Source organism: Camelus dromedarius, chromosome 28, assembly GCF_036321535.1.
Source record: "Camelus dromedarius isolate mCamDro1 chromosome 28, mCamDro1.pat, whole genome shotgun sequence".
Lineage (NCBI taxonomy): Eukaryota > Metazoa > Chordata > Mammalia > Artiodactyla > Camelidae > Camelus > Camelus dromedarius.
In genome coordinates, this window is record NC_087463.1 from 19870028 (window position 1) to 19890288 (window position 20261).

The window sequence follows — 20261 nt, forward strand, 5'->3', positions numbered from 1 at the left end:
AGCTGAATAATCCAGACAGGAAGATAAACGTTTTCCTTTGTATTTAAAATGACAGTATCTTTAGCGCAAAAGCATAGAATCAGAAAAAATGAGCACATAGAGATGGTGTGTGCGTGACTGTTTTTGAAAAGAACTTGACCAGTTTATCACAGGATCATACCTTATTTCAAAGGAGAGATAAAATTGTACTCCCTAGACTTTAATTCTACCCAACAGTTAAGTAACTTCTTGATTTTTTTTTAAAAGGGTGTCTCTCTTAGAAAATCCTTCCACCTCTGACCTAGGCGTTCTTTGCAGTTTAGGTTCCTTGATGATTCTAGTTACTTAAGAACCATCACCTCTCAGTTACCAAAAGTGAGTGAAATCGACCTTTATTAGACTACGTTCTTGTACATGATCTGTATGAGTGTGTACATACATACATGCATCTCAAGGTAAATTTATAGGTTTGGGGGATTTTGATCAAAATTTAGTTAAGTGTGGCTACTCTTTTTGTTTCATTTGAGCATTTTCCTTATATAGACACCAGAGTTGAAATTTGATCCTTAGGAGTGAAAGAAGCATTTCTAAGTCCTGTATTTTATTTGTTTTTGTAAACTTAAGGAAACATTTAAAAAATAAGTCAAAATGGAGCCTATTGTACGGAAATATTTGGAACCAAGGGCTTCTGTCTAATCATCAGTGTGTTCAGATGTTAACATTTCACAGTTCAGAAGTTGGTCTCTTTGCCCCTGATTTCCTAAGTCTTTGGAATCTGATAACCAGGACTGTCTACTCTTTCGGTTCTGTCTCCTCTGTTAGAGGCTCTGAAGCCAGTACTCGGCGGGGTGTGGATGGGGTGCCCCACCTGGCATGGGACCTTCCAATGCACAGATGACTCGTTCTTTACAACACCTCAAGAAGTGGTGTGAATCTTACTTCTAATTCTATCAGAATTTGTAACTCAATCCTCCTCAGGCTTCTGAACAAATATTGCTAGAAGAAAAGCAAGGTAAAGAGAAAAGGTGAAAAGGGGGAAGAATCTGACAATCAAGTTCAATGTCTAAATGAAATGGGGGAATCATCTCCCATCCTGCCTCACCAGTCAGCCCCCAAGTACTGTCAGTTTTAGGTTGATTCTTGAATCTGTATCTTCCTTTCCATTGATGTCACACCTGATTTTTGTCCAGGGTCCATCTTTCCCCTCCTGAATTAAGGCAATTTACTCAGTCTCCATCAGCTCTGATCCAGCAGTACCACACAGAGAGTAAGCTTTTTAAAAGCAAATGTGACGTGCCCCAGCTTAAAATAAGATTTCCATGGCTCCCCATCATTTCCAGACTAGAATTACCTTCCTTCTGTGACCTGACTACTCGCCCCCAGTTCAGTCTTCTCTCTGCACTCCCAGTGCACTTGCTCCGAGTCGCACAGCTGCTCTTCCCCAGGCTCCCCCTGGTGTGCTGCACCTCCTCTTCCTTGCCTTGCTCCTTCTGCCTGGAATACCTCTCCCCGGCGCCTACAAGGGGAACTCCTTTTTGTATTCAAGACTTGCGTCCTTTGCCTTTGAGTCCAAGGCGGGCGGTGTTCCTACAGGCCCCATAACACTAGTGCAATGTGGCTGATTGGTTTCATTAGTTTGTCTCCTTGTCTGTCTCGTCCGGTAGACTCCTGCTTCTGGAGGCAGGGGCCGAGCATATCCACCATTGTATATGTAGCATCTCGCAAAATGCTGACCTGACACAGAGACGGCATGTGCTGCATGCCTGGGTGTACTCGTTAGTAGAAAAGAACGTCTGATTTGGTCATCACCTGTAAGTAGTATTCCCATGTGACCTAGACTTTCCCATTTCATAACAATCTACAGTTTAAGATCCAGCCTATTTCTGTCATTTCTTTTTTGGAGAATGGATATGACACAGGTTAAGAGCATTTAAATTATATTTTTGGTTTAATAACCCTGGAGTTAGATACGGGCTCAAGAGGAAAATAATATGATTTTTAGAATCCATCTAGAGAAAATATTGCAGTAGAGATTTCAAGGATACTTTGTTAAGTTCAACTTTTCAGTTAAAAATGCTATTTTGATATCTAATTTACCTCAATCATACACCTGAATTTTATTAATTACAAATCTTTACCCTTCATGACTATGAATAATAGAGTGGGTTCATAAGTAAAAGTTCAGTTTTTGGCCTTTTGTTACCAGGAATCTGCATACATCTGATTCTGCAGCACACAGGTCCAGACAAAATGATAAGTTGACTTCTCTCATCTTTTAAATCTTTGCTTAGATGTTATTTCCCATGACATCCATCTGTGAGCACAAGCAGACTGCACTAGCACCCCTGTATTTTTCCTACCATTTCAGTTTTTAAAACAAATTATTTCTCTGCCTGAAACATTTTAGTAGCATCAGATATACTTACATAAAATCCAAATGTTCTTTACAGCCCGCAAAGCAAGGCAAGCTCTGACACCTGCTTACCTCTCTGTGGTTCTCCACTCACCCAGTAGGAAGAGCCACATGGCCTCGCTCTCAAATGTGCCTCCTTATTTCTGAAACATGCTTCCTGCATCTCTTCACCTGCTGGACTCATACTTTCCTTGATGCCCCAGCTCAGCGTTACCTTCTCAGAGGGAAGATCCTTACCCACTGATTAAATTAGGGGCCCCTTCACACTTGTGATTCTTTATCATGAAACCTGTGTGTTTCCTCTGTGACACATTTCACATTTAGTAAATACGTTTCCATTGCTCAAATATAAAAGGACCCTGAGAGTAATGATCTTAATATTTCTCTTTTTTAAACCAATATATTCTCAAGGCCTAGTGCAAGACATGCAGGAGGAAGAAGGATTTGGGGAGGAAATCAGTGAACAGTACGTATCACACTCTACTGCTAGTTTAACCTCCTTTGTTAATACATTTTACACCCATCAGCGATAGGCCTCGCATCTCTACTAGTCATTATTCTACCATCCAATAAATGGAATAGATGTCAAGTACATTAAATTAATAAGGGTTATCAAAGTCACATGTGTGTGAGTGGTAAAAGTGCATGTTTCTTTCTGGGCACCAGTTATATGATTCAGATTTAAGCAAGACCCCCAAGAAGATGGGAACTGATTTGTATAATTATAGAAATTCACAAAAATGACATTTAACACAATCAGATAGTGCTTATTACATGTAGCACTATTTAAACACTATAAAAAATATAAACTCAATCTTCATAAAGTTACTACGAGGTATTTCCTTTGAGGTAAGTATTATTAATCTGCAGTTTGGAGAAGAGGCAGGGCAAGGGGGGAAAACATCTCACCTAAGTTCACACGTCCAGTAAACAGAGAAGCAGGGATTTAAAGTCAGTTAGGGTGTTAAATAGGCAGGGAGGTGGGTGCACACGCCAAGGGTTAGAATATGTAAGGACTGGCTGACTGAGGTGGTGGGGTGAGCAGGAGGTGAAGACAGGAAGTGAGGAAGCTGGAGACAAAGTGATCTGGAAGCTTCTGGTTTGAGTATTCCTTTGAGAAAAAAGGTACAAGCTACAAAACTAGAAACTAGAGGAAAGTTAATAATGAGCGTAAGTCTGGAAACTTTAAACGTTATGTGGGGAGAAGATAGTGGAGCAAAAAGTTGTAGCAGTAAAAGAAGTATAACAAATGATAAAAATGGTAAGTAACATTTATGAAGCATTTACTATATCTTGAGAAGTCCATGCATTTTTATTATCAGTCAAAATTGTGAGTAGTCATTTATAAACATGCTCTGGTTATCCAGAGGCATACACGGAAGATTTAGAGGTCAGTCAGCAGCAGCTGCCACAGAGGAGGGTTTCACTGAGCAGCCCAGGAAGTGTTGGGTGAAAAGGCAAGAACACGAGAAGGAACGTAGGGAAGATTCACCACAGGTACTGCTCAGAAAAGAGCAGCCCCCAAACGAGCCGTGACGTGAGAAAAGTGAGTGAAACATTTTAAATGGCCTCAAAAAGCCACAGAACAGTCTGCTGAACTAGCTCAAGAAAACCTGCCCCTGTTGTGTCCTCTGGTTCAGTTCTGTGTCAGATATGACGTGTGTTTTCTAACAAAGTGCTGAAAAGCACCCACTGGATTTGGCAAATGTCGAGGTCTTAGGTAGCCTTCATCTGCAGGGGATGACGTAGAAAAAACGCCATTCTCTGGTTTAGGAGCAAACAGTATCTAAGAATGTGGAAAGGTGGTCACTTTTACAAAAAAGGGAAGCCAATAAATTAACTGATTGTAGGTGAAGACAAATTCTTGACTAGAAATTCCCATTTGCCGACTTCGCTGTTTTTTGACGAGAGTACAGAGCTTGGTGGAGGAGGTGGGGGGAGTTGGAAACTGACACTGAAAGGGGTGAGGATGTTTCTCTACATGGTGATCTCTGATCGGAAGCCACCAACTCAAGATAAAAAGAAAATGAGTGAAACTTTATTAGTGACAAATAGAGAAAATTAACAGATTGTTAGTAACATTAATGCAAATCAACAGGATCAAAGAACAGCAAAGAGTTTTGAAAAATAGAAAGTTGTTAAAAAAGCTAAATTCTACTTGTCCATTGATGTGGATAATTGTTCATAATAAATTACTGAACTTGTGTTCTGACTGAGCTGGCAGATTGTTCACGCAGGTTTTTAGTTGCACCTAATAAATACAGTAATAATTGTAGCATAGTAGCTGTTTCACTGTCCAACATGTCATTTGGTAATAAAACCTCCTACTGTAAGAGTAGGATACCTTCAGACCATATGCAACTAAGATTTTACTAGTGTATCTGAATCTTTTGTTCAGGTCAGCCATCCAAAAGAAATACATCGTGATTCACAAGTGTGAACCACATGTGTAATTTTTAATTTTCAAGGAATCTCATTAGCAAAAAATTTTTTAAAAAGTGAAAAATACTAATATTTAACGTGGTATAAACTATCGGAATTTTAACATGTAATCAATAAATATATTTTACTTGAAAAAATTAAATCTTCAGCATCACACGTACATTTTACAGTTACAGCACATCTCAGTGCACATTTCAAATAAGGATGTTTACATTTCCAATGCTTGTCCACCACTCATGGCTAGTGGCTACCAAGTTTTGAATAGTGAAGATTTAGAGAACTCTTTACTAAGAAGAAATTCTGAGCAATTAGGAAATAGGGTTTCTTGGTGAAGGCTGACTTACCCTTCAAGAGTGTCATCTGTTCTGAGACTTTCTCTGAGCATCCTGGCTCAGAGGATACCTCCCATACATATTTTCTGAGCGTATGTTATGATGCTGTCTATTTCATTACATAATAACTGATTTTTTATACAAAATATTGAACATAATGGCAAGAGGTAACTGCATGTTTCCATAGTACCTTGCCTGTACTTTGCCAATTTAACAAATGTAATTGAAATCATACTGTCAAGTACTACTCTTTGTGCTTTAGATCTGTCTTTGTGGAATAAGATTGCTGCCCTTCCAGGGCTTACAGTTTTAGAAAATCTGTGCTCAGTAAAAAATATTGTTGAATCAAATGAAACTCAGGCATTAACCTTTTGGCCGTAGTCTATAAACAGTGGGTTAAACTTTAGAAAGTGATGTCCAACAGATTTATATATAAAGTCTTGCAGTTTGATGTAAAACAAAAACATATTAGAGTTTTAAGGGTGGGAAAAATAAATGCATTAATGGAAAAAGTTGATCTTTAATATAAATAGCTTTGTTTAGCAGCTGGTGCCATTTTATGGTGATCAGATTCCGTCTGCAGAATTCTACCTGGTTCTGGGCAAACCATGCTGTTCGCCTCTTAGAAGTGGACTGGGAAAGTGAGACTGAAATACTTCTAAGGTGACTGAGGAAAAACTGGGTTCCAGTTGCAGTGTCTGGATGTGCACCCGTCTCAGTGAAGTTGAGAATAAGGGCGCTCACTAGTTATAGTATGAATTTCTAAATCCTCCACCTTCCCTTTTATCTTCTCTTGGGTTTGGGACAGCGGTGCTGCTCTGGTCCGCCTGCTCCGTGCACCCCTGCACGGCTATGCCTTCTTACCGTGACTCCCGCGATGATTTGTACTATGTGTGTCTGTGTATATGTAAGCCACAAAGTTTGAGCTGCTTGGATGCAGGGATCCTCTCCTGTTTTGATTTTGCCAGTACCCGGCACTGTTTCCTGCATACTGGGGTCCTCCAAAAATGCTGAATTGAATGTTAAGAAACTGAATTCTAAAATCAGAAATTTAGGGCAACATCATGCTTTTACTGCTGCAATGGCATCCTGACTTCTTCTCTCACATCTACTCCCTTCTTCCTAACATTAGTCCAATCACAATGATTATTTTTAAAAAAGATAAATCTTATCATATCACGCCTTCCTTAACGCTTGTTGGTTCCTGAGCCTGACGGCTGCCTGTGTCTCCCAGCTTCTCTCCCACCACATTGGCCTCAACCCTTGGCTCACCAGTTGACTGTGCCGAGAATGTCTGTCCATATCACCCCATCCCAGCCCTCAGCCCTCTCTTCCCCTCAGTTAAATCTTCCTCCACTGGATCTGTTACCCCTGGCATATATCCTTAAAAGATATCTCCCCCTTTCAGAATAGCTGTCACTGTTCAACATTTACATACAGTTGTCTTATTTGGTTAATATTTGTCCAGGCCATTTAATTGTAAGCTCCACAAGGAAGTATATTACATCCACTCCTGTGTGCAGCACTGTGTCAGAACACCGAATGCATACAGTAAATGAGTGGCACGTACTTGTCAGATGGAGACAGAAATTCACGAACAACCAGCACAATGTAAGTACATGCCCAGACTTCAACCAGGTCTAAATATTTTCTCCTGTCTCCCCTCAGAAGTATAGTCCATGTGCCAGGAAAGACGTATGATAAAAGCTCTTAAAGTATGTAATCTTGTGCTTACTTAGGCAGAAAATGCTCTTTTGAATGCAGGGATTATCTCCATAGCTCCTGAGGAGCAATTAAGACTTGTTCTACATAAAGGTTAAAATTTATTTTTTATACATGCTCAAGTAGTTAGAAATTAAGATTCTCCCAAGTCATTGGCATGTTAAATTGTCTAACCTTCTAAAACACTTGCCACTTTGTCTCAGTTCCCAACCTTGCCTGAAGCTGAGAAAAACTCCATAAGGTATGACTCTCCCTACTGGGTACTGTCCCTGTGGGCTGACACACCCATGGTGCTCACAGATTCCAGTGTAAACGAGGGTCAGAAGGCAGGTGGATTGGTAGTGTGAAAATACATGGACAGTGGAGTAGAAGAAATACTTGTGAGAGATACATACATATATGACAAGAGTCATTGTAATTATATGAAGGACAGAGAATGGAGAATTTTGAAATGTTCTGCCATCTGAGACACTGACTTCAGTAAACAGAGCATCTAATTCAACCATAATTCTTACCTTCTTCACACCCTCCTTCATTCTTTATGCCCATTCACTTCTTCCATCCTTTTGAACTCCATTGGACACTTGCTCCCCTCAGTTTTTCTCTCCACTATGTCAGTTCTCATTTTCATCTCCCTCAACCCATCCACCCATCACAGTTCTTTCTGACACTCATCTCTCCATTCTGTGTCTTACTTGGTTTGACTTCTTAAGAAGAAGCCATTCTTGGTCTGATTTCTGTTGCAGTTACTTTTATTTCCGGTGACTATGTTGTTGTTGGTCCCCCCCCCCCCCCCGGTTTCAACATTATTAGCATCTTACTTCATGTATTTGTCCCTCACACTGGCTTTCCTTTGGGGGAATATTTTAAAAGAAAATCCCAGCAATCATGTAATTTCAGCCTTAAAAGCTTCAGCCTGTACTTTAACAGATAACACACGCTCTTAGTCTACAACAGCCCCCTACCTTCACTGCCATTCTTTCCTCCCAAGTCATTTTATTTTATTTTTTTTACGTTTTAAATCAATTGTACTTCAATTAAAAAGCAAACAAGCAAACAACCCATTTAAAATATGGGCAGAAGAACTGAACAGACATTTTTCTCTTTTTCCAAAGGAGGGAATGCAGATGGCCAACAGGCACAGGGAGAGCTGCTCCACATCACCCATATCAGGGAAACGCAAAGCAAAATCACAGTAAGACACCATCTCACACCTGTCAGAATGGCCACCATCAAAAAGAACACAGATAGTAAATGTTGGCAAGGATGCGAAGAAAAGGGAACCCTTGTACACTGTTAGTGGGAATGTAAATTGGTGCAGCCACTATGGAAAACAATATGAAGGTTTCTCAAAAACCCAAAAACAGAACCACCACATGGCCAAACAACTCCATTCCTGGGCATATACTGAAGAAAAACAAAAACATTAATTCAAAAAGATACATACACACCAGTATTAACAGCAGCACTACTTACAATCACCAAGACATGGAAGCATCCTAAATGCACATCAGTAGATGACTGGATAAAGAAGATGTAGCACATATGTGCAATGGAATACAACTCACCCATAAAAAGGATATTTTGCCATTTGCAGCCCTTCATTCCCCCCCCCCTTTTTTTGTACTTCAAAAACCAGAATTTTATAACTGGCATAAATATTTTCATTGCATCAAAAACAACAAAATACCTAGAAATAAACCCAACCAAGGATGTTACCTATACTCCGAAAACTGTAGAACATTGATGAAAGAAATTGAAGGTGATACAAAGAAATGAAGGTATCTTATGCTCTTGGATTGGAAGAATCAACATTATCAAAATAGCCACACTACCCAAAGCAACCTACAGATCCAGTGCAACGCCCATCAAAATACCCAGAGCTAGAACAATTCCAAAATTTATATAGAACCATAAAAGACCCCAAATTGCCAAAGCAATCTTTTGTAGGTCTTTTTTTCTTCTTTCTTCTTTTTGTTCATTTTTCTTGTAGTCTGATGACTAGAGAAGTTTCTTTAACATTTGTTGTGAAGCTGGTTTGGTGGTGCTGAATTCTTTTAGCTTTTGGTTGTCTGTGAAGCTTTTGATTTCTAGCTCATTGATCCATTCTTCTGCCTCATTTAGTCTATTCTTGGTGGCTTCTAATGTGTTATTCATTTCAGTAACTTATTCCACTCTGTTTGGGTATTCTTTATATTTTTCAACTCTTTCTATACTCCTTTTGAGTTCTCATCTCCATCATCATCACTCTAAATTCTTTCTCAGATAAATTGCCTATCTCCTCATCGCTTATTTCTTCTTCTGGGATTTTATCTGGTGCCTTGGCCTGGAAGATATTCTTCTCTTGCCTCATGTTGTCTGTTTTTCCATTTGTATTTTTAGGTAGGTTAGTTACATTTCTCAGCCTTGGAGAAGTGGCCCTCTGTGGAAGACGTCCTGTGTGTCCCAGCAGTACACTCCTCTCTTGTCACCCGAGGGCCAGGGTCTAGCAGTCCCAGGGAAGAGTCTGGCCTGTGTTTGCGGAATCCTTCCACCAGTTTTGGGACTGTTCTTTTCGTATTTCTGGTATCTGTCCCTGGTGGATGAGGCTGGACTAGAGGCTTAGCAGGTTTCCTGGCAGGAAGAGTCGGCACCTGCCCACTGCAGTATTTGCACACAACCAATGCGTATCATCCCCTGTATCATGTCTAGATTACTCTTAATACCTAATACAATGTAAAAGCTATAATAAATAGTTGTACATATAACATAAATGCCATGTAAATAGTTACCTGTGTGTAGCAAATTCAAGTTTTGCTTTTTAGAACTTAACTGGCTTTTTTTTTTAATAAATATTTTCAGTCTGAGGTTGGTTGAAACCTTAGGTCTGGAAACCTCCGATACAGAGGGCTGACTATACTTACTAAAAAGCAGAAAAAGTATATTCAGTTTATTTAAAGAGTAGCCAGTGTAGTTGTTCTCTTGTGCTTTCCAGTGCGATTGTGTGCTTTATTATTTATTAATTTTGATATAGAAAGAAATATTCCCAATGGTAAAGGGATGATTGATTTCTTAAATCTGTCTTTGGGAAACACAAAACTCTCATGAACTGTATTTTCTCTCTGGGTCTGATACATAAAAAGGAAGTTTAATGTTTCATACTGAAAGTGGGACTCTATCCTGGAGAAGCTTTTAATGTGTGTCTGTGGTCTGACGTGATGGATTTTATTTAACAGCCAAGTTTTATAGACAAATACCAGGCATTGCTTCAAAGAACCTGACCAATTCATTTCTGAAATTGCAGTTGTTAAATTAGACCCAAAACATTTATGAATGTCACTTTGCCCTTCCAGCAATTAAGAAGTTCAAAAAAAATCCCTTTGTGTCTCGTGGCTTTGAAATTATTATGTTTATCTTGAACCGGCCTTTGAGTTGGCTCTGTCACATGCTTTGGAGGTCACATTAAAGAGGGAGACGTCAATTCTGAGCAGGTTTGGGAAAGGGTTTCTTGATGTATAAAGGGGCTCTATTTTAAAGGTGTTTTAGCAGTTTTAGCACATCTACTGCTGTGTCTTCCCTGTAAGTAGGCAGCCCATTCATTTCCCTTTAAAGAGCAGAAAAATCTGAAGTCAACATCAGAGGCTTCATTTCACCAGGATGCAGCGTGGTTGGTCGGTGAGTTGACTGAAATTTTCCCTTTGCCGTCTCCTCGTTTCAGTGCTCATCCTCCTGATTGTCACGATGCGAAGACGGAAAAAAGAGCCCCTCATTTTCGACGAGGAACGAGATATCAGAGAAAACATCGTCAGATACGATGATGAGGGTGGGGGCGAGGAGGACACCGAGGCTTTTGACATGGCCGCGCTCAGAAACCTCAACGTCATCAGAGACACCAAGACCCGGAGGGACGTGACTCCAGAAATTCAATTCTTGAGTCGACCGACATTTAAAAGCATCCCAGATAATGTCATCTTTCGGGAATTTATTTGGGAACGACTGAAAGAGGCTGATGTCGACCCCTGCGCACCCCCCTATGATTCCTTGCAGACATACGCGTTTGAAGGAAACGGCTCAGTGGCTGAATCGCTCAGCTCCTTAGATTCCATCAGCTCAAACTCTGATCAGAATTACGACTACCTTAGTGACTGGGGGCCCCGTTTTAAACGACTCGCAGACATGTATGGGACCGGCCAGGAGAGTCTGTACTCATAGCCCGGAACCTTCATTGGAAATGTACTGAAGAAAAAGTAAAAGCAAAAAAAACAAATAAAAACAAAAACAAAAAAACTACAACCCCAACACTATATACAGAAAATAAGGACTCCACTTGCTAGAGAAAATGGTTGTAAATATTTCCCCATTTTTAACTGTTTAGGTTTCTGCCTTGGTGAAGCGTATCTTCATTAGATTTATCCAAGGGACTGCACTGACCACAGCCTCTGAGCATTTGAAGGCTTTTTGATAAAAAGAAATGCTCAGTGGTTTGTGAATAGATAGCAACTCTCAGATACCTGCAAAGGCACCTAAGTTCTATGAGTAAGGAGAGCCCTGTGTCGTCGGTGACCCCAGGATGTCCTGTGCACGCCTTCATGGTACTGGCAGTAAGAGGAATGAAAACATGATGTGCCCTTGAAAAGTCCTGGAACTTCCTGCATATCAAAACGTGGGATAAATTTAATTTACAGTGATGCTTTTAGCTTGCTAGATTATAGAATCCAGCAGAATTTAATCGCTGTTGGGTTAGCAAATATATTTTATTTAGCAATATAAAAGTTTTTAGGAAATCCTCCCCAATCCTCCAATACAAGCCAGTAAAATCTGGTTTAAGGCAACATAAACCGTTGTTTAGCCAAATAAATTCTGAAATGTTCCAAATATGAAAGAGGTCAATCATTCTTAACGTTTGCAGCCGTTTTGAGATGCTTGTGTAGGTATGAAAAAAAGTTGCTGTCTATTCGTTGATTTTTATTATCTCTTCTGATTTGTACAGGAGAATATCTTTTCCTTTTTTTTTTATTTGACACATGGTGTTTATTTATTTTGGAGCTCCAGTCTCCACTAAATTCAGGTCCCTCTTACTGCCTGATGATATTATGCTCATCAGACATGCTGATTTTTCTCCAGTCTGAGCTACACAAAGGAAATGAACCATAGAAATGGGAAGAAAAAAAAAAAAATAGTGGAGCGGTTGAGCCCTGTTGCTGCTCACATCTCCAAGAGGAGCACCACCCCAGGGGCGCAGAAGTTGTCTGAGCCATTAGAACTCACAAAACACTGAAATAAAATATTTCTATTTTAGAGGGAAGATTTCAGAGAAAATTGAGATTTTTCTTCGATGCGAGATTTATTTTTCAGGGTCACAAGTTCTCTATGCTCCAAAGACTTTGAAGAGTTTATTGTCGTCCGCCCCCCCCCGCCTCTTCTGCTACAATATTACATAAAGGACTGATTTTTTTAAATATATCTTAAGCAACATCATGTTATAAATTTCAAAATCCATCTTTAAATTCTGATGCAAGTATGTTCCTCAAGAATGAATCAAGCAATGTATAATTTCCATACCGGTTTAGATGTGCCAAAGGTAAGGAGAGAAATTTCAACTGATCACATGGGTTTAAGTTTGAGGAAAAGAAGAATTTTATGACTAAAATAATATTTCTACCTAACATTTTTTCCTAGATGAATACAAATTTAATGTGAATATATTCAAGTAAGAATGAATTTATTTTTTTTCTTTCTTTTCTCCTTTTTAAACAGATTTATTGTTGGGTTCCTAGTAAATCTACAGATCTTGGACACTGTACAGGAAATTGTGCCCTGAAAGTACTTCTTTATGAAAGACAAACACTGGAAGCAGAATATCAATATTTTGATTCCATGAGGAGAAACTCTGTAGGATTCTGTAAAATCGCAGCCCCTCCCCCACTTGAGAAATGAAGTGCATGAAAGTGGCCTTCAGCTTCTAAAAATAAGAAACTCCATAAACCCAGTTACCTGCGCTCAGAGTCCTTTGGTTTGAGTAAAGTTTCACAGACCCTGTTTCATGACTAGAGAGATGCTTCTTCCCATATTAATATGCATATACATGAAAAACCAATTTTGTACCAGTAGAGCCTGTTCATGACTTTTAGTCATATATGAAAGTTTTTCAAATTAAAAAAGGAAAGCAGAGTACGCTTACCCAGTTTTAAAAAATCAGCGTGAGGTGCAGGAATTACATAGGGGTTAAATCAGCAAGGTGCTGAGGATAGTTTTGCCATCATCCATCCCCTTGTCTGCAAGAAGATAAAACAGTACATTGGGATTATGATGTCAAAACTGCTGACTGTTGCACATGTCACTAAATGGAAGTTTGAATGTACTTTAGAAAAGGAACATCACATCAGTCACCTTGCTTTCTCTCCTTTTAAAGTATCTATTTTTTCTTTCTTTTTTTTTAATTCGTATTTGCTAGTAATAGATTGGGAGGAAAGGCTCAGATTTAAATAAAGATTTGAAATTCTTGCATATACTCAATTGCTATTTTACGTGTGGAAGATTATAACAATATAGTATGGAACTTGATTCAATGGTATTTAAAAAAAAAAATCTTGAGATGGCTGGAAGAACTTCCCTAATCTTGATGGGATTTCTATGAAGCACTCTAGCTAATCTTAATTGTAAATGGTGGTGAATTTGTTGTTATTTTAAGTTTTCTTTTTCCTTCTGAAATCTAAGGCTGTGTATGTTTATCTGACCTAACACTTGAGAAAGAGGTCCTTGTTGTAAACCCAGAGACTGGAACGGTTCATCAATAAAAATCAATGTTAAAGCCAGCTGGGAGATTCTCCAAAAGCATTTAAATAAATACCTGTCACCAAATCACTACAATTCAGGGTGTGCTGGAACCAACTCCCAGGAAGCAATTATGCACATCTTTTTCTATCTCTTCCATTTTGACAGTTCAGCCATGGTGGTAATTTTTAGACCACCGTGGAAATCAGCACACACTACCTTTTTTTTCCCCACCCTGGAGAACCAGTTGTTAAATGTTTACCAATACTTCTCTGCTTAAATTACTTTATAAAAGGAAACCACATGATTGTAAATACAGTGTGAATGAATAGGATATCAAATAATGGCATAAAAGTAATTTATGCTTTATTGTACTACTAAATGTGGATACGTGTGGTAGGGATTTCCTGGTATCAAATCTTTGGAGCTACGGATAGAAAGGAGAGGAGCCTTTGTTATGGGAAGGAGTAGCTTAATAAATCCAAGTGCAGGCATCAGTTCAGGAAGTCAGTAAATTTAAGTATTTTCCATTTGTCCACCTGGACATTAGAAACTCAAGGTACACAAAGTAATGCATATTTTGAACAATTTAAATTCTTACATGTGCATTTTATTTGTTACTATCTGTGTAAAGGAAATACGCGAATTGCTATCCTTAAATAATTTTAAGCCAGCATAACGAATATGAAAACTAAATCTTATCAAGAAAGTGGACTTTTGGAGATCAAGCCTAAATTATGATTCTGGATACACAAAACAGTGTCTGCGTTAAAGTGTTATTCCAAGGGCAGCTGCAGACTACAATCAGGAAGGAGACAAGAAGAAAAGATGCTCTGTGGAGACACTGAGTAGATCTTTCTACAGGCGATAACCTACATGACCCTGACGGAGTTCTGACTTTGATGGGAAGCTCTGCAGCCTTGATGTGAGGCAGGCAGGAGTTGTGGGTGGGTGACTCCTGGACACAAGCAAGAAGTACTAGTGTTGAGGTGATGATAGCTGCCTTCTCAGTCCTCTGAGATGTTTTAAATTATTTTCAATTACACTGACTACGCTGGAAGACGAGCAGGCTTTGGCAGTTACTCTCATGTCAACGGTGTGGTTATACAGCATAGGGGTGATATTTGGGTGATGGCCCACATGCCCAAAGAAACTTGTAAGCAAGCAGACAGCATAATATTCAAATATGAAATCTAGAAGAGCTTAAAATAAGTCAAATGTATTTCAAGAGGCAAAATGCATCTTGTTGGAATATTTTAAAGCTTCTGAGCACTAGATATCAATCTTAAAATTTTCCATTTTAATTTGACATCTACGGACTTAACAAACTGTTTTAATTACCTAATTATTTCTAAATCACGATTTGAAGGTTTATTTACAGTTGATCTAATTAAAGCTGATTAACAGAAAGCTTCAACTTACTCGTAACTCTTTCTGGTCAGGGATGCCTGGGGGCACGAGGGATGGACAGGACAGTTAATAGATAAGGAAACTCAGTTTCTATTAGTCTGTATAGTTCATTTGATCTTAAGTATACTTGAGTCAGTTATTTTAAAATCATTAATACATATCATGTGTCTCTGCCACACTGTATGGAAGTTTGGCAGGGAAAGCTAACACAGTAATGCTAGCTGAATAATTGTCATTGTAATCAAAAGAGCAAGTCAGGAGTAACAGCATTTCCATTTTGAGTGAAATTGAAATTGTTTCAGAGGAATGGGATTCGCCTTTAGGAAAAATGGGAGTTATCTGAGGCTGTGATTTGGCAGGCCCTGCAAAGTATAATTCCAGGAGTAATTTTTCAAGCAAAAACAAGACAGCCAGCATGTGTGACAGTGTGACACTTTTTCATTGTTATGCCAACTTGTACTGGCTCAGAGTTTAACTGAAAAGAACAGGTGTGTATATGTGTGTGACAGAGAGACCTGGGGCCATAGGGGTGGATGTATGCCTGAAGCAACCTTAAAAAAACAGGCTAATATTTCCTAGTTAATGCCAGCGTATTACTGTGATTGAGCAAGTGCCTATCAGGGCATAAGACTAGAAAACTTTGATCAACTGAAGGGAGCAATATTTTATTTGCTTTAAATATCTAAATTAGGAGAAGGATTTTGGTGCTACGGGGGAGAGTGAGCTGAACCATCTGGATAACTGCCTCATCTTCCTTTTATTGCATAGATGCCATCTCACTGCTAACACAGGACATGGAGTGTGAATTACTACGGAAGGTCAGCGGGTGTTGGCCTTGGGAGTGTGTCTGTGGTGCACTAGGAAGCTCCCCTTGTCTGTGGTTATGAAATCTGGGTCAGAAGCCAGATCCAGCACATTTTTGCTTTGCCATGAACGCCATTCTAATTCTCTGAACCTCTATATCTTCATGATTAAAATTGAGTTAATTACTATCCTGTCTGTTTTAAAGGCTTGTGAGATGATGGAGTGAAAATGCTGTGTAAACTGTAAACCACTGTAAAAATGTAAGGCATTATTATGGAAAATTATGGAAATTATGTAATAAGGTTGATTATATTTATTGTTAAGTGGTGAACACTGATTTCTGTTTTTGGAAATATGCATTAAGGGGGAAAAACATGCAATTAGTATCCTAAATGGGGAAAGAGCACTCAAAGAGACAATTGGCATAATTAATTGGAGCCACTTCTCAAAAACTCTACTCAAAAACAGACCTTATAAAATGCCTTTAAAGATTAGGACCCAACTCAAACTAATTCAGTCATTAATAAGAATTAAGGATATCAGCATGAGCAAGGGATTACAAGTAGTATTTTTTTCCCACTCACAAGGATGACTAAGTGGAATCTGATCCCAGCCTCATTACAGATGACAGAAACACCGGAATAGAGAAAGATTATTCCAAGAGAATAATGCACGTGAGTTAGGTGATCTTCCAGACGTCCAGAGGAAATAGTGAGGTTCTTGAGAATTCAGTAATGTTTGCCAGTCATGAGTGGCATATGTGTAATTAATAATTTATACACTTCAAAGAATTAAAGTTCAATAATATTGACTTAACATGAAAACCATCCTGTACTCGCTTTTGGATGACTTGAAAGCACGTTCAATATCTTCCAGAGGCTTATTTTAGCCTTTTATAAATGAAGAAGAGATCAGAGATTAAAAAATAATATGCACAAGGTACTACGGCTTTGTCGGTGACAGTCTGCTCATAAAATGAGTATTAAGAAGCCTTCTACTTCAGGTGTTGGTTATCTGGTTAGTCAAAGCTCATATGAACAAGCATTATGAACAAACACATTAACAGCCATGTAACTACTGAGAATATTGGTATGGCATACACTCAAAATTTATTCTCAGGTTTTCATTGTATTCATTAATGAAATTACGCTGCTAATGGCATATATTTTTATCAGCAGGGAAAATTGTGTGATTCCCTGCCTTACTGCTACAGGCTGTACTTTTTTATGAATATAAACACTTTTGTGTGTGTCAAGATCTGAAATATGTAGCATATTGAATATGACCAATACTTCAAAAGTAACCAGATTTTTAAAACTAACTAACTAAAATAGCAGTTGCATTTTACCTATAATAATTTTAAAGGTAAAAAAATGGAACGAGAACTCAATATACAAGTTTAATATATATTAGGCTTCAGATTGCCTTTATGCATATATATAATGTTGAATATTATATACTGAGTGTACACACGTACATATCAGAGACACAAAATCTGATGCTAAATGTTACAGTGAAGCAAATGGCTTTTAACATTTTGTTTTTATTTTTTAAGATAATTATGACAATCAGATCTAACCTCTACAATTCAATTATGTGAGCATGCTGGAAAAAATGCTGCACATTTGTAAAGCTGTTCTTTATTGCAGATATCAGAATCTCTTTCTCAAAATGTCAAGGAATGAGCAATTCACAGACGTGAAATACACAGCATAACTTTCAATGAAACAACCAGTGCCTATTTTTGAAGCTCTATTAGTTATGTTAAAATAATCCGTTTTTCTGCAATGTTTTTGCTTATATGAGTCACTTGAATAAATGGATACAAAAGAGTTTCAAAAATGCTAATTCAATTGACCACAAAATCAACCCTGAACATCCAGTTCCACTTGGCCTTGGAAATGACACACGAAGTACCATCTGGAGGTTGGAATCTACGTCAGGACCTGACGAGACTGTTTTTGTTCGGCTCAAGCACTCCCTCTTGGGCAGACAGTCTCCTAGAGTATTAAGTAGTTGAGTTATTTTTTTTCAGCCAACATAGGAAATAAAGTACTGTTTCAGAATTCCACTAGTGTGTACAGTAAACAGGAACCAAGTCAGAAAACCAGGCAGCATTAACAAAGGTGCTCAGTTTTTTGCCACGTTTTCTTGATGTGTGCTTTGCTGTGTTTATAAGATGAAGAAACATTGTTGCAGATTAAGTGCTTATAGAAAAAACAATTTGCCAAATTCCTGGTAACAAAAGACCTGAGCTACCATGTCTACTTCTATAGTCTTCACTCTCAGCTGGGATGGTAAACGCCAACTTGACTTCCAGTTTCTACCTTCTGACCACTTGGTACAGAAAATGAGTCCTACTGTAATTAAACTTGGATGTTTTCTTCTGAGTGACTGATTTTTATATAAAACTATCTTTAAATGTTCCACAGATATGTCATTTTAAGTTTCTGAGCAATCTAAAGCAATATGTGATTTCAAGTTTCTTACAGACCTGTGAATTGCCCAAGAAAGGCAATGTTACACTTTTTTTTTAATGGACAAAAACTGAAGCCCAGAATAATTGTACCTTATCGAAGGAAACATGTGAAATAACTGGCAGAGGTGAAAGAGGAAAAAAAAACCTTAAGATATTTTGCCCATTATATATTCTATTTATTGCAGAGATTCAAAAAACTGCTTTTCCAATTTGGAAGGATAAGAACAGAGCTGAAACTCATTTCAAAGTCAGAGTCTCCAATCTTACTTAATTAGCCTTCAGTTTCTTTACGAAGAGTTGAGACTTCTTTATTCTTAAAAAATATATATCCTAACTGGGAAAATGGTATGAAATTCTGTGTTTCAAAATAATGAGAAAACAGGAATATTTATATCACAAGGAATCTAGCACTTCATCACTATGTTCCAATCCAGGGCTAATCATCACTCTGAGGCAGTTTACTGTCCTAAGAATGGACAATAGCACAGCACTATGGCAGACTAGATATTCTGAGGGCTCACCCTCTCTGCAGATTCCTCAGCTTTTTACTGCACCATTGACTTACAAGAGTGTTAGGAGAATTTTGAAAAGCCCCAGACTTTGCAAAAAGAAAGAAAAATTAAAAAAAAAAAAAAAAAAGCTGAATACCATGAAGATGCTCTATACACAAACAAGGACACTGAAGTTGGGCGGCTGTCAGCCAGCGCTGGGCTTGTGGAAGGCAGCAGGGCACCTGCATTAGGGCAGGACCTGACACCACACCAAGATCATTTGAGGCTAGTGGTACCCCCAGTCCTCAGATTACTTTCAGTCAGCTATGAAAGAACGACTAAACATCACCAAACAGAAGAGACCACCCACCGTGAATGAGATGGTTCACAGAAACCCCCAAGAAGTTCAGATACTGTAATTATCAAAAATATAAAAAGAAGAAGCCATGTATAAAATGTTTAAAGAAGTCAAAGAGGGGATAAAATGTAAATAATAGAAACATGATCGAGGATGAGGATATTTTTGCCAAAGAATCAACTTGTGCATTTAGAAATAAAGAATGCAACCTTTGACACTAAAGTCAGCAGAGACAGTATATAGTGCATCTGACACCGTGTGAGAGAGACTTGGTAAACTAAGAGACAGATCGGCAGAAATTGCCTAGGTTGCAGTAGAGAGAGAGATTGTTTTTAAAAGCTGTTATATACAAAAACACATGGGACAAGGATAAAATTTGAAGGTCTAACCAGTCTTTACACATCGTGATCTCTGTTACTCAGTATTTCAGTAGAATGTTTAACTGCCTTATTTGACTCTCATCTTTGAATGATGTTTTAACCTTCCCCCTGTGCCCCTGACATTATAAGAAGCTGGACCCACTCTACACTACGCAGTTTGATTTATTCAGTCAGTGATCCACTTAATAAACATTGTTACAAATGTAGGAAAGTGTATTGTGTGCATCCATCAAAACTTGCAGCACACCTATGAAAAGTGAATAGGATGCCTAAGCCATTTGAATTCAAGTCAGATCATTAAATAGAGGCCCTGCTTTATTTTTTCTCTCAGGGGTGTTTGGATGACTTCATCTGTGGTTACTGAAGAGCAAACTGAAGCCCTGAATTTTGCCTCTGCTTGAAAGAGGGTTTACTTATATTGGACAGAAAGGACACAGCATAATAAGGATACAAGTGGCATAAAGCAAGACGATGGTTAATTCTCTCCCAAGTCCTCTCTCCCCATCCCCTCCCCCCAAATCCTCTCATCAGTGTGTCCAGAGCCAGCAAGGGCAGCCAGTTGAGGACCGGGCCATTTGTCAGCTCTCAGTCACTGAGTCACTAATTCTGACCTGTGTCAGATTCTAGGGAGCTGCAGACATCTTCCCTGAGAAATTCCATGAAGAAAGCTGAACCATGCTTTGCCATTTCACAGTTTG

At 38.6% G+C, this 20261-nt stretch overlaps 1 protein-coding gene across 3 annotated transcripts in view; it reads left to right on the plus strand.

The window, feature by feature from the left end:
- CDH7 (cadherin 7) overlaps positions 1–16178 on the plus strand; it is a 116001-nt gene extending 99823 nt beyond the window's left edge. For 2 of the 3 annotated variants that reach the window (XM_031441775.2, XM_031441773.2), the window contains one exon: positions 10586–16178. In XM_031441775.2, the coding sequence (XP_031297635.2) occupies positions 10586–11079 (494 nt within the window). In that variant the 3' untranslated portion in view covers positions 11080–16178. The remainder of the gene's footprint in view (positions 1–10585) is intronic. The other variant, XR_004133364.2, reaches the window with a different exon arrangement.
- Positions 16179–20261: the final 4083 nt, after the last annotated feature.